We start from the raw sequence: 14,411 nt of genomic DNA, 5'->3' as shown, positions 1-14,411 counted from the left end.
ACTGCTGAAACACAAAATAGCTAATTTTAAAATAATCACTTATTGATTTTGTTCTTTTTAGGATAAATTTAATGTGTTGTAGCTTTTTATCTTTTTTTTTTTTTGGTTGCTTCACCCATTAGATACCATAGCACATCTGTCAGTCAAGTTCTTGCTCAACTCTGACTGTCCTCAGAAACTCCTGTTCTGGTAGGATCTTACACACTTCATTCTCTCCTCAAGCATTTGACTTCACGATGCACAGTTGAGGCACCAACAGACTGGCTTCTTGGCAGCTAGAGAAGTTGCCAGGTGAACAGGGCCAAGACTGGTTCAGACAAGCAAAGTATTTTGGCTTTAGACTGTTCACCAATTCGTTACTGCCCGAAGTCATAACACTACACTGAAGAAAACCAAAACTTTAAAAACAACTTAAGTGTGAGAATCGGTTTTAGAGAGATGTTGATCAAAGTAAATTGCTGTAAGAATGGCCCATACCTGTTAAAAGTTGTTAGGACTTGAACAAAAAAAAAATAACAAGTAGTATAATCTCATGAGAAATTGTGCTCCTGATCTGAAAATGATAATGGCTGGATGGTTCTGTAAGGCACACACACACACACACACACACACACACACACACACACATATAAATATTGAGCTTTTAGGGAACAAAAGTCAACTATTCATATGGAATAGTGAGTATGTGTTGGTAGCTATTTCTAATTGAAAAACAAAAACAACAAACAAAAACCAAGACAAAACAAGGAACCTGATCAGTGAGAAATGATCCCTTTTGTCTGTTTTTGGTACTTATTTCTGTCTACTCTTTTCCTATTGCCCATCTCTCCCTTTTCTTTCTTTTAGTTCTTCAGGGGTCCTTTACGTCACTGCAATAAATAAAGTTAAAAAAGAATTACAACAATTTAAAAAAGCTGGTTTTTTAAAACCAGGACACTGTCTTGCAGTGCTCCAAATAACAGTGTTAGACCTTTTTATGAATGACCAAAGATTATCGAATTGTGGTCTTTTTTCTTTGGAAGCAACTAATAATCACTGGGAAACAAATCAATCTGATGGCTAGTCTTCTAATGTAATAGAATTGAAATTTCAAAAAAAAACCCCAGAAAGGTATAAAATATGTACCGTTATACAAAACGTTATTGTTTTAGTAGGATTATATTTCACTTTTAGAAACTGCACTGCACTGGGTGCCTGTACATCATATGCATGTAATTCTACCTACTAAGGAGACAGAGCCAGGGGACTGCAGTTCAAATAGCCACCACTAGGCAAGTAAGTTGGAGATTCCATCTCCAATACACACACACACACACACACACACACGCGCGCGCGCACGCGCGCGCATGCACACATACACACACCTAAATTATTCCAAACTTACTTTAAAGTTTCTAATAGTTAAATATCTTCAATCTCTCAACATTTACATTCTCATTGATAAGACCATTTCAGTGTTTTACAGTAATTTTTCCTTAAGCAAAATATTTCTGAATTGCATTTGAATATATTTACAAATCCTTTCCTATTCACTCTGCATGGGATGTTACATACATAGAAGTGACTCTTAATATGGTGCATCAGCAGAAATACTTCAGAATTGTTTGAGTTTCTGTGTTCAATGTATGTAAAAAGGGGTCTAAGTCCAACACTTAGAATTTAAATATAAATGTACAGCCCAAATATGTAAAAAAAAAATCACTGATAATATGAAAAGTTTCAGTGCTGGTATAAATTTCTGTGGTCAGCTTTACAAGTACATTTCCTCCTCTTTTGTGTTTTTAAAATTTAGCTTATTCACGTGTAATGTGATGCCTTGATGAGAAAAACATAAATCAAACTGATATTTTTTTTGATTAGTGAATATTAGGCCACATGTCACTATTAAGCAAGTCTCAAATTGAAGCTTCAAGTACAGTAAATCTTATTTTTTTTAAAAAAAAGCCTTTTACAGCCAGCAGCTACCTTTGGCAAAGAACACAGGATTATTAAATTTATTGTTTCAATTTTGAAGCTTTATGATGACTCATAGAATTTATACACATATCCTGAGCTGTGTTAGTAAGGGTGTCTATGACACACAGAATCAGCTTCAAATAACTGAGCACAGACACTTCAATTCAACTGTGGCATCTTACATAATGCCTTTTTTCTTTCCTTTTTCACTGGTACTGGAGGCTCTATCTCAAGGCTTCTGCCTGCTTGGCTTGCTTGCTCAACTGGTGCTCTACCACGTGGCCATAATCCTCTAGCCTTGCTTTTTGCAGTTTTGTGAGGGGGGAGGAGTGTGGGCTGGTCCTATGTCCTGGGGCTTGAACTCAAAGCCTGGGTGCTATTCCTGAACTTTTTTTTTTTCTTCTATTGCTCTACCACTTGAGTCACAGGTCCACTTTCAGGTTTTCTTGGTGACTCAAGGTCTAATTGGAGATAAGTCTCAGAGACTTTTTTTCTTGGTACCTTTGCTGTAGTTCTCAGATCTCAGTCTTCAAAGTAGCTGGGACAGAGGAGTGAGCCATGCGCACTCTCTAGTTTGGTAGTTAACACATAACTACTTACTTTTGAGATACACATCATATATCATGTGTGATGTCTCTTGTAACACTTTTTGCATTCCTGGGAAAGATTCCATCATCAAACTCATTTTATAGATGAAGAAACTAAGGCTCAGAAAGGTGATAAAAGGAAGCGTTAGGGTACATACCTACCTGGTCTAACTCTAAAGCCTGTTATCCTCTAATTAATTCTTATGCCAACCCACTGTTCATCAGGTAAGATTTTCTCTGTTGACTTTCTTTTTCGTTTTGAGTCTACATTTTCCTGTTGAATCCTACTTAATTTGGATACAAAGTACTTTTGATACACACTTGATCTTTTTAATATTAGAAATTAATCGTTACAGAAATAAAGACAGGAGGGCCTCAAGTGGAAAAAGCAGGTATTACTAGGAAAAGATTGCTACTTTTCTTTAGGTTTGTGTCTTACATCTGCCTAAATTAATCATTTTATCAAGCATGGTTGTAAGTCCATAGCTTATGTACTCTTAGAACTTAATAAAAAGAAAAAAAATTAATTCAATAAATATGAGAACAACACCATCCCTTTATTTACAGATACAAATTAACAAGGGATATTTATAAATGTTCATTTACTGGTCATACAAACTGATACAAATATTAAAGGCAAGGACTTGAAAGGGGTATCAACTAAGGCATAAAAACATTACAATGTTTACTTAATGAAAGTAAGGCCTGAAAACTTGGCTTAAAAACAGAGGACTAGGACTAGGCCTAGTGGTAGAATGCTTGCCTAATATGCATGAATCCCTGGGTTTGACTCCTCAGTACCACATACACAGAAAAAGCCAGAAGTGGTGTTGTGACTCAAATGGTAGAGCGCAAGCCCTGAGAAAACCCAAGGACAGCGCTTAGGCCCTGAGTTCAAGTCCCAGGACTGGCAATAAATAAATAAATAAATGAATAAATGAATAAATAAATAATGACTAAACAAAAACATAGAGTAGCTACAAATAAGACTACTATGAAGAACATCCTCCAATTCTTCCCTAGTTTCCTAATTCACCAGATTCAGCCTAGTACCAAGTTTATCAAAGACAAATATGGTATTCAGAGGTTGTTTTGCTGAGATTTTTGCCTACTTTCAGTCTCACTCATGCTATATTCATATATGCACATACTTCCACATACATGTGTATGCGCACATATTTAACCATTTGAGGATAAGCTATGCCCTTTATCCTGAAAGACTTTGGTACTTTCTAATAAGGATATTCTCTTATGTAACTATAGTTCGACTCAAAGTTTAAAATGTCATCCAATCTACCCTCGGGATTTCAGTTTAGTCAATATACCTACTTTCCCACTCCAGTAATGGAGTCTTGCTAAATTTTTGCCCCAGTTAGCCCTGATCTTGATCTTCTGGATTGCTGCCTCCTGTGTAGCTAAGCTTATAGGCATGAGCCACTTGCCCCTTCTACTCCATTTTTATACCACAGAAAATTTTGAAGTAAAATACATCTTATTCTGTGTATTTTCTTTTATGGATCTTGTCACAGGGTAGGGTGGAGCTGATCGATAGTTTGCTTTACTTTTATAAGATCCATTTTCTATCTCCTTCTCCGCTCTCTGGCCAGTCCTCAAGGTATTCCACTCCTCTGTTTACTAGAATTCTTCCCAGAAGCAGTGGTTCTCTAAAGTTCTATTTCTGGTTGCGTTCACATTCAAAGCCACGTAGACAGTATTGAGAACCACCAGGTCCTAACTGATGTTCAGTACTTATTTTGGCATGCATTCCTAAAACTGCTTACATTAACAGTCCATCTAACTTCTCTTCCTAATTATACATTTTGAGAGTCTGTTCTCTGTGCCTTAGGATTCAGCAGAAGGCATGCTACAGAGTTGTTAGAAACTTTTCACTGTATTTTTATATACTTTGAAGGTTGTGGTAATCTCTGTCACATGGGTCCTCTTTCATTCTATTTGCTTCCCTTGTCAGTTTTGTGCGAGGCCACCAATCTCTAAGCTTTCTCTTAACTCTCTACTATTATTTACATATGTATTTTTTATCTGTGTCATTTCATATTACCATTGTATGTGTTTTGCTCTGTTCTACCTCAAATTCTTTTAAGTTTTATATTTTTGTTACTGAAAAACAAATATGTAAAATGTTGTTTCAGAATTCATACTTTTTTCTGAGTGTGTTCTTTTTGCTTTTCTTTTATAAAATAAGGTATAAATAACAATAGAAGAGAAAAAAAACAACAAAGAGAAAGAAAAAGAAAAATGTAGAAGATCAATGAAATGGATTCCTTTGATCCATGGAAAAGTAATTACAAAGACAAATTTTAACAGTTCTTTGAGTAATAAATAGCAGTCTCCAGAAGTGATTGCTTTTAAGATTGCCACTGGTTTACACTATATTACTGTTGACATCATTAAACTCCAGGATATCACAAAGCATCATGTAAGTAATGATACCTTGAATGCACACACACACAAACACACACACACACAATGTGTATTTACCTGTTTCACATTCTGGAGCTCTTGTGCCAGTTGTTTCCTATGCTTCTCAGATTCAAATAATTTTTCCTATATTTAAAAATCACTGAATTATTAATTTGTTATAAAGGTATCAAGCATAACTTTTAGTCATACTCAAAAACCTACTTATTCCTCAAGCATAGAATTGCTACAGTCTGAAAATGTAGTTCCCAGGCACATGTCTGGTTTCACATTTATCACTTACAAGTAGTTATCCATAGCATAACTGTGATGGAAACATGCTTTTGTTTTGTTAAATGGCAAAAATCTTATGTCCAACGAAAGTCAGGATTGAATGGTAAATATTAACTGTACTTCACGGAAGAGCTGTCACTGTGAAAGGATTATGAACAATAAGTACTTATACATGGGAGAGCATATAGACATAGGGATGACTATTGACTATTAGCTATCTAATTTAATGTCAGCTAATTCTTGGAAGATTATCCATAAAGAATATGATTAGCAGAAGCAAAATATGCTAATTATCAAAGCAGACGAATTCTATGCATACAAGTAATATATTTGACATTAAAATTCAGTTAAGTATATATCGCAAACTCTCCAATTTTGCTAAATATTTCTAAAAAGAAATACTAAGAATAACATGATGACAGATTGCTTCCAAATTCTATGAATCTCCTACAACTTTTGCTTTTGCTTCTGTTTATGGTACAGGGGAAAAAGGTGAAAATACAACCATAATTTCAAATAAAACCTCTACCTCTTGGTAGAGTGCTGACCTTGAGCTAAAACAAGAATGACAGTATACAGAGAAGAAAAATGCTACAGTGCACATGGGATGAGAGGGGGTGTGTTCTTTGCCTTAATTTCAAATTGCACTAAGAAAACATGTGGCCCATAAAGCATGGCCACGCATATGGGAAACAACACATTTCTTAGTGAACATCAGAGAATTCAACATTGGCATAACTTGCTTCCTTGGCTCCTTGACTCGTCCTGCTACTGCCACCAGTACAAAAAGGAAAAAAAAATGGAGGAACAAGTGGGCATACTACCAGGCAGGAGCAAAGGTTCATACTAAGTTGTTTTTTAGGACACGAAGAGTTGAAATAAGAGTATGAACTAAAAATTTAACCCTCTAAAGGCAGTCAGAAAAATTTTTTCTATTTGATATGAACACTTTTTCAGTAAAAATAAAACTAAGACCCAAGACAAGGTCTTCCCTTCTCTCCTTCCCTCCCTCTTTGTCTCAGCTCCTCCTTCCGCCCTCTCTTGCTTTTTGTTTTTGTTTTGTTTTTCCTAAAGGAAATAAAAGAAGGCTATGCTGAAGTTACCTTAAGCACATTCACTTCTTCCAAGGCATCGTTTCTTTCCTGCTTAAGCCTTTCCATTTCATCTGCTTCTAAAGAATCACAGGGAAGAAGCTGTCAACATTAAAATACAGAAGTTATGCATTAGATGCTAATTACAAGACCACAAAATTACAGTTTGTTTGTTTATTTATTTTGCTAGTCCTGGGCCTTGAACTCAAGGCCTGGGCACTGTCCTTGGCATTCTCCAGGCTAGTGCTCTACCACTTGAGCCACAGCATCAATTCCAGCCTTTTCCGTTTGTGTATGTGGTACCAAGGACTCAAAACCAAAGGCTTCGTACATTCTAGGCAAATGCTCTACCACTAGGCCATGCTCCTGGCCCATAAAAAGGTTTTTGATGCTTCTGACTTCTAATAATAAACCAGTATTTTTGCGTTTTCATCTAACTATAGTCTGATTAAGGAAATACTGAAATATGGGGCAATAGCATTCTTTTGACTTTAATCTATCATTGTTATAACAGAACTCAGATGCTCTATTCCTACATTTGTAATTCGTACTTTAACAATATACTTTTCTTTAAGAATCCACCAAATGTCCACAATTATGTTCAGAATGCCAAATAGACTTTAGGAGTTATTAACATATACGCTTTATGTTGAGTGTCTTAAACACATTACATATAAGAACTAATAAAATGCTGCAGATTAGCAATGGCATAAATCCAGTAAAGTATACTTATGACTTTTGTATCTGCATTCCAGTGGAAAATAACAAAACCGCTGTGTCACATTCCTACCCAGAAACTGGACTGAAGCTAGTAATAATTCATTCATGACTGAACAATAGCAACGAAGTTAGAGCATATGACAATTTGCTTTGTCAGCTAATTACAAGGTAAAAAGAAAATCAATGAAAGTCAAATGAGATAAAATCCAACACTAATTATATCCATCTAATGAGAGATTTATAGAGTTAATAATATAGAAAGTATGAGTTCAGTTTCAGTATATATATATATACACACACACACACTAAAGAAGTACTCAATTCATATACTCATAAGACTTGATTCTTATATAATTTTTAAATTAGTTTGAACATCTTTTCAAATGGAATAATATTTCCAAAGTGTGTTCCAAAAGGTATCGATTCAATTTGTGCAAAAGCAAAAAGGGGATGGTACTGGTAGAGGATTTAGAAAGAAATAACCTCTCATAGTTTTGATATGCTAATGAGTATATACATCTTCAAAAAGAAAGCATAATTGTGTAACTGAAGTTTAACATTCCCTGTTTCCTCAGTGCTTTGACTATGTGAATAATCTGGCAGCAGGGACTGCCTCTATTCTCCTTCCCTCCCTTCTTCCCATGCCCCTCTCTTTTTTCCCCCTTGTATTAGCTCATGTACTAATATCTACACAGTACAATTTAAGAACATTGCTACTCAACATTCATAGAAACCCATTCTAACTTTCTTTTTTCTTGTACTAGGTCTTTCACGCAAGCCTTTCCCCCTCTTGAATGAGACAGGTTTGGCACTCTTACCCACTGCTGATGCTCTATCACTTGAGCCACACCTCCAGTCACTATTCTAACTTTTTTATCTCATGGACATAAAAAGATTTAAAAGTTTAACCAAGATGGTTATAGTGGTGCACTTTTGTAGTCCTACTACTCAGAAAGTAGAGGTAAAAAGATCACTGTTCAAGGATAGCCTGCACAAAAGTGAAGACCTTAAAAAAAAAAAAAAAGTGCTAGGAGTATGGCTCAACATAGAGTGAAGGAATTGAGTTAAAACCATAGTCAACTACACAAATCAACAACAAAAGTAACCCACAAAAAATGTAAAACCAAATTTTAGATGACAGAACTATCATTAAGCTACCGTCAGATCTTAAGGATGTGATCATAAACTTCTGAGTTCAGTATTGAGGAGGTAAACCACATGTAAGGAATCCATTTAAAATGGAAATACTAGATTGAACAGCCAAAGGACAAGCAATGACTTTAAAAAAAAAAGTCTGTAATTCCACTGATAAATTATTGACGACTCAGCAAAACATTATAACTAGAGAAGTGGATAGTGAGTGTTAATTTCTTGCAAGCTCTTCTATGCACAGACTTTACAAAATTTTATTTAACTATATTTCAAGTAGGCACACAGCAAATTAAAAATACAGTTGCTACTCAACACCATTGATTCTAGGCAAATGGTTATTTTCAAATGAGACTTCCAACTATTGGCCTTCCTTTCCAACTAAGTTTCCAGCTTTCTTTCTAGTGTGGTTGTCACTGTATCCTTTGGGATCCTGGGGGGGGGGGGGGTGAACCATTACAACACAGAAAAGCATTTCCCTTTGCTTTCTACAATTTCCTTTAGAGACAGCAAAAGATACTACAAGTCATTGGATTTATGTTATACTATTCTCTCCCTTTCACGTTGCTCTGTTGCTTCAGTTATTTTTTTATTTGTCTCAATTCTGGATAGTTCATCCATCACACATCCATCAGCCTCAATTTTTAAAGTCTTAAATGATGATCAAGACAACATCTGGCTGTGGTGAGTCTAATTTTATTGATAAGGCTTTCATTACCAAAACATTTAATGACTGCCTTTCCTTATAAAATTCTGTATGACTGTGTTGATTATTTTCACCTAAGAATTTCTGTGCACCCCTCCCCCTTTCTGCTTCCTTTCTGCTGTTCATTCCATTTACTTCTTATGGAATTTCATACTTCTTTCCTCTTATACCTACATTTCTAAGATAGTATATGCAATTGCACAATTAAAACTGCTTTTTGACAAAGTAAATGCCCCAACGACTTTAACATCTCTTTTATGTATAACATCACTCAAGCTTTTTTTCACTTGACACTTTCTTTTCTAGGTTGTGATATCCTTCTATCTCATCTACCCTTCTGAATATGTAGGCTGCTTCCAATGACTTATTTTTATTTCTGCTGCTTAAATGGGACAGAGAGTGGGTGGTTCCCCAAAGTTTGTCCCTTTCCCCCTTTTCCCTACAAACTGAGTGATCACAGTCACTGTCATGCTTCAATTATCACTCTCCAAAATATTCCCAATCCCATTTCTGGCATTTCATTCCCTGTTTTCCAATGACCTTTGGTTATTTATTTTTATCAGCACTTCAAGTTCTTCTCTAAGATACTACCTATCAGATTCTTTACCTTGGATAAGGTTTTATTCTTATTTCTCATAGTGTAGCATCAGATTCATCCTCATTCTAATTAAACCTTAGGGGCTATCTTTTAACCCATTCTTTCTTTGTCAGAAAGTCCTGTTGATGACATCCCCTTCAAGGTGACTGTAGAGTATTAGCTCTATCACTCTTTCCCATTCTTCTCACCACTACTTAAGTTAATTCTTATTATCTTACATTTACATTTTTTCCATAGTCCCCAGTCAGACACCAGTTTTATTTCCTTTCTAGATAACTAACACATATGATGATCCTTTCTTTAACAGTACTTTGATGATGGCATAATTCTCTTGAATGGATTCCAACTAATGAGCAAATTACAAAATTTTACATGTAGTATTTACTCTTGAAAGTCTAAACAGTTACCCAGATTAAGAAAAAACTTAATCACAACTATTCTTTATTTGTTCATTCTATTCTCTTATTAGTCCTGGCTGGTATCTTGAAAATATGACTTGTCTTTATTTTTTTTATTGGTCCTAGGGCTTGAACTCTAGGCCTGGCCACTGTCCCTGAGCTCTTCAGTTCAAGGTACTGCCCTACCTCTGAGCCTGGGCTTTGTCCCTGAGCTCTTCAGTTCAAGGCACTGTCCTACCCCTGGAGCTTTGACACCACTTCCGGTTTTCTAGTGGTTAACTGGGATAAGAGTCTCATGGATTTTAGTGCCTGGGCTGGCTTTGAACCTTGATCCTCAGAGCTAAGCCTCCTGAGTAGCTAGGATTATAGAAGTGAGCCACTGTGCCCTGTATGACCTGCCATTTAAAATGAATCCAAATGCTGTTATGAACTGTTCCTGATTTTTCTAAATTTGTTACTATTATTGCTTTAACATACAGTATACCTTTTTTTTTAAAGATAATCATTTGCGTACATGAATTTTCAGAATGCTATATTGGGCAAGTTTTACTTTCCTTAATATAACATACCATGGCATCTAACTCTACACCTTGAACATGTCGTTCACGACATACCTCATGTCTTATAGTGATTCCCAATGGACATGCTATTGTTTCTTGTGGTATAGAGTGTGAGAAATACCATGTATATCATGACTCAAGATAATTTTTATCACACGTTGTTTACTTTGATATCTTATTCTTTTCTGTTTCATTTACTTATTAAATTAGTGGTGAATAGAGATTATGAAGTCTACTTTAGGAAATTTAGTCCTCTTGTTGTATTCTCAAGATCATCCATTCTTGAACATTGATTACTTGGATAAAACTATCGCATTGTGCTAGAGTACAGCTCATGGTGGCTCAGTTTGGAGTAGTGCCGGATATGGGCTCCAGCCTCATGTCCTCTGTATTTAACCTTGTGCCAACAGCAGGTGTAGCACTGTGTGAGTTTTTTAATATAGCAATGATGATTAGAATCACAGCAAGATAACTATATTTTTGGTTCTAAATGCCATATTCTTCCAAACCCAAAAGTTCTTTGTCAAATAAAAGTAGGACTGCCTTATACTGACTCAGCAATTCTTACTTAAAAGATAACATCTTGAAAACTCTCATGAGTCAGACAAAATGATAAGAAAAGAAGCTAATACAACAGAGTCTCTCCTCTTAGGATTCTATTTATTATGAAGTTCAAGAACAGGTAAAAGTAATTTATTCTGTTCTAAGTCTAAATTGTGGTTCCAGTAGGGAGGCGGAAAGGGCAGCTGGTGGGAAAGCTAATTCGAAAGACTTTGAATGATGATTCTACCTGAAGTACACAATAGAAAGCCATCAACATGTACACCTAAAATCATGGAGCATGTATACTGTATTTCACTAACAATATTTTAAAAAATTAATCAAGGAAAGAACAAACTAGGCTAGTTGCTGGTGGCTCAAGATTGTAATCTTAACTATTCATGTGGCTGAGATCTGGAATTATGATTCAAATCCAGCCTGACACGCTTGCACACTCATACATGGCACACATGTGTGAACACACACACACACGTTGTATCAGTCAAAACAAAAATAATATATGAGAAAGAAAGGCACTGTTAGCAAAATGACTATGAACTTGTCCCCGTTTTTGTGAAACTAAGGTGGTTAAAAAGGCAGCCCTGGTGGAATTTCCCCACCCTCAAAGACTCTCAGCATCCTGAACCACAGATCAGCTGATACAGTGAATAAGTCATTATTTTGCTTTTCCACTGAGGAAAGTTGGGAATCACCCTACAAAATAATCAGTTTTGTAGAGATACTTGGGAAGCAGTGAGTTCGATACCATTTTCAAAATGTGTTACAGTCTCCATTAATGAATTTGAAGCATAAATTCAAAAAAAAATGGTTAAATATTATTAAAGAAGAACTCAGTGAGTGGGGCTGGGAGTGCGGTCTAGAGGTAGAGTGCTTGCCTAGCATTCACAAAGCCCTGGATTTGATTCCTTGGCATCATATACACAGACAAAGCTGGAAGTGGTGCTGTGTCTCAAGTGGTAGAACACGAACCTAGAGAAAGCCGAAGAACAGTCCCAGACCCTGAGTTAAAGCCTCAGGACTGGGAAAAGAGAACAAAAAAAAAAGGGGTAAATGATGCTTTGAGAGACTTTCGGTCTTGGTGTGACTGTGGTGGAAAAAATGTATTCTTCTTTTGGATTCACAGATAAATAATAATACTTGCAAGGTTATATTCTGTGTGGTAATAAGTAGAACATGCCAAATGAAATTTGATAAATTAATGATTAGTATTATACATCCTTTTGAGATTACGGCAGGAAATGACTGGCATGCAGCACCTTACACAATTACCATCAGCCCTGAGCTTTTGTTATCAAGTGATCACCAATTAAACACTTGTTTATCTGCCCTAAAATCATGTTGGTAAGAACGAAATTAATTACTAATTCAGAGCATAAGTATCTCTATCTTTTTGCAACCTCTAAAAAAATTGCATACTCATGCAGTTTCTAACTTCACTGCCATGTTGTAAACCACCTCTGTCTTTCCTTATTAAAACAGGACATGGCAGCTTTGAAGACTGGCAGTTAAAAAAAAAAAAAGAAAGAAAAAAAAATCACTCTGCCATCTAGAGTTAGTACTGCACAACTAACTTGTTGGGTGATTGCTATGGACATTATGTTTACCAGTAAAAGAAACTGCTTACTAAATGAAAAAGGGGAAGGAATATTTTAAAGTGACATGCAAGATGGTGCTAAAGGCACATGCCTAATCCCAGCTTTACAGAGCATCATAATTCAAAAGCCAGACCAGAGGGGAAACTTCAGTGAGATTCTTATCTCCGATTAGCCACCAAAAAACCAGAAGTGGAAGACTGCTAACCTTGACAGGGACAGCACCCAGGCCCTGGATGCAAGTCCCAATATTTTCTCTCTCCCGTTCTCCCTCCCTCCCTCTTCTTCTCACTCTCTCCCTCCCTCATTCCATCTCCCTCTTTCTCTTTCTTTCTCCCTCTCTCTCTCTCACACACATACACACACATAACTGAGAGAAATAGATTAATTTTGTCCAAAAAATTAATCACGTATTTACTTATACACTATTTCTAAAGCTAAATAATAACAAATATGTTAGGAGCTGATTGCTCATTCCTATACCTAGCTACTCAGGAGGCTGAGATCTGAGTCATAGTTTGAAACCAGTCCAGACTAATAAATTTAGTAGACATATATCCTTAATAAACCAGCAAAAGCCAGGCTGGAGGGGTGGCTCAAGTAGTAGAACTGCCAAACAAACAAACGGAGCAAGACTGAGGCATAAAACAAAACACAGTAAAACTATAAATATAAATCCAATTTTCTAGTAGTATCACAACTATAACATACATAGCAATTAATTAAGATGTATATGATGCAAATAAGCTATCATTTTCTTCTTCTAAAACATGGATGATGAGCTAAATGGATGGAGAAAAAAAAATCAGTGTTCAGTTCCTCCCAAATCAACCTCTAAATTTCCTGCAATTCTAACAAACAAGATCTATGAATTATTACCACAGAAATATTATTTTAGAGACCATGTTGAAGATAAAAATCACAAAGAAAAAAATTAAAAGCATAAAACAAAGTTTAAAAATGGCCTAATTTATCAAATAATAAACCTAGTATAAAATAAAGCTATAGTAATAATTTACTGTTAGAGAGAAATGAATCAATGGAAGAGAATGTTAGGTCTAGGAATAAATTTGTATCTAATGAGATATTTATTAAGATTTGCATTTGACGTCAATGACAAAAGTACACAAGGAGAGGTTGCTAAGTGAATGATAGTAGGAAAACAAGTGGTCATATATGCATAAACTAAACCAAATCCTAAATTAATTAAATGTATAAATTATATATAACATATCTGGGGAAGCTTTCCCTTAAAATTTAACAATTTCAAATTTACTAATGAGAAGAAATAAGAATTTGGTAACATTTGTATCAACTGTCATACTGACTAGAACGACTTATGGAGTTAAAAAGCTTCACAATTCCATTTCAACACAGTATAAAAGAGATAAAATTGATCTATGATTTTAGAAGGCTGAAGAGAAGCTACCTTGATTTCTAGAAGCAGAAGGTTGTTGCTCATTATTTACAAAGGAATGTAGGTGTGTGAGAGCACCTATGATCCTTGTCATGTATCGAATGCTATGTTTCATGAGGATAGTAAAGGGGATAGGTCATGGGGTAGACATGTTATATATGGAATCTTCAGTTTGCATCTATAACAGTGAATCAGCATAGATTAAAATGGGCTTACACAAAATATTTACCTGTTTAGCTATCTGGTTATACTATATATCAAAATCTGTGATCTGGAAAATGGGAGAAGCCAGAAAGGCTAAGGAGAGAGGCGGGTAACATCTACTGTTATTTTAAATGAGTCTACATTTAATTTATTTTTCAAG

General features: G+C 35.6%; 1 protein-coding gene across 1 annotated transcript in view; it reads right to left on the bottom strand.

The window, feature by feature from the left end:
- Positions 1-14,411, bottom strand: part of Stxbp4 (syntaxin binding protein 4) — an 88,909-nt gene that overhangs the window by 50,539 nt on the left and 23,959 nt on the right. Inside the window, exons 9-10 of the mRNA XM_090351058.1 lie at positions 6,359-6,448; positions 5,043-5,108 (exon numbers count right to left, since the gene is read on the bottom strand). Coding sequence (XP_090207184.1) covers positions 5,043-5,108; positions 6,359-6,448 — 156 coding nt within the window. The remainder of the gene's footprint in view (positions 1-5,042; positions 5,109-6,358; positions 6,449-14,411) is intronic.

The sequence above is a fragment of the Megascapheus bottae genome, chromosome 17 (assembly GCF_031878675.1).
Source record: "Megascapheus bottae isolate mThoBot1 chromosome 17, mThoBot2.hap1, whole genome shotgun sequence".
Taxonomy (NCBI): Eukaryota; Metazoa; Chordata; class Mammalia; order Rodentia; family Geomyidae; genus Megascapheus; species Megascapheus bottae.
This window is presented reverse-complemented; position numbering and strand designations above follow the sequence as displayed.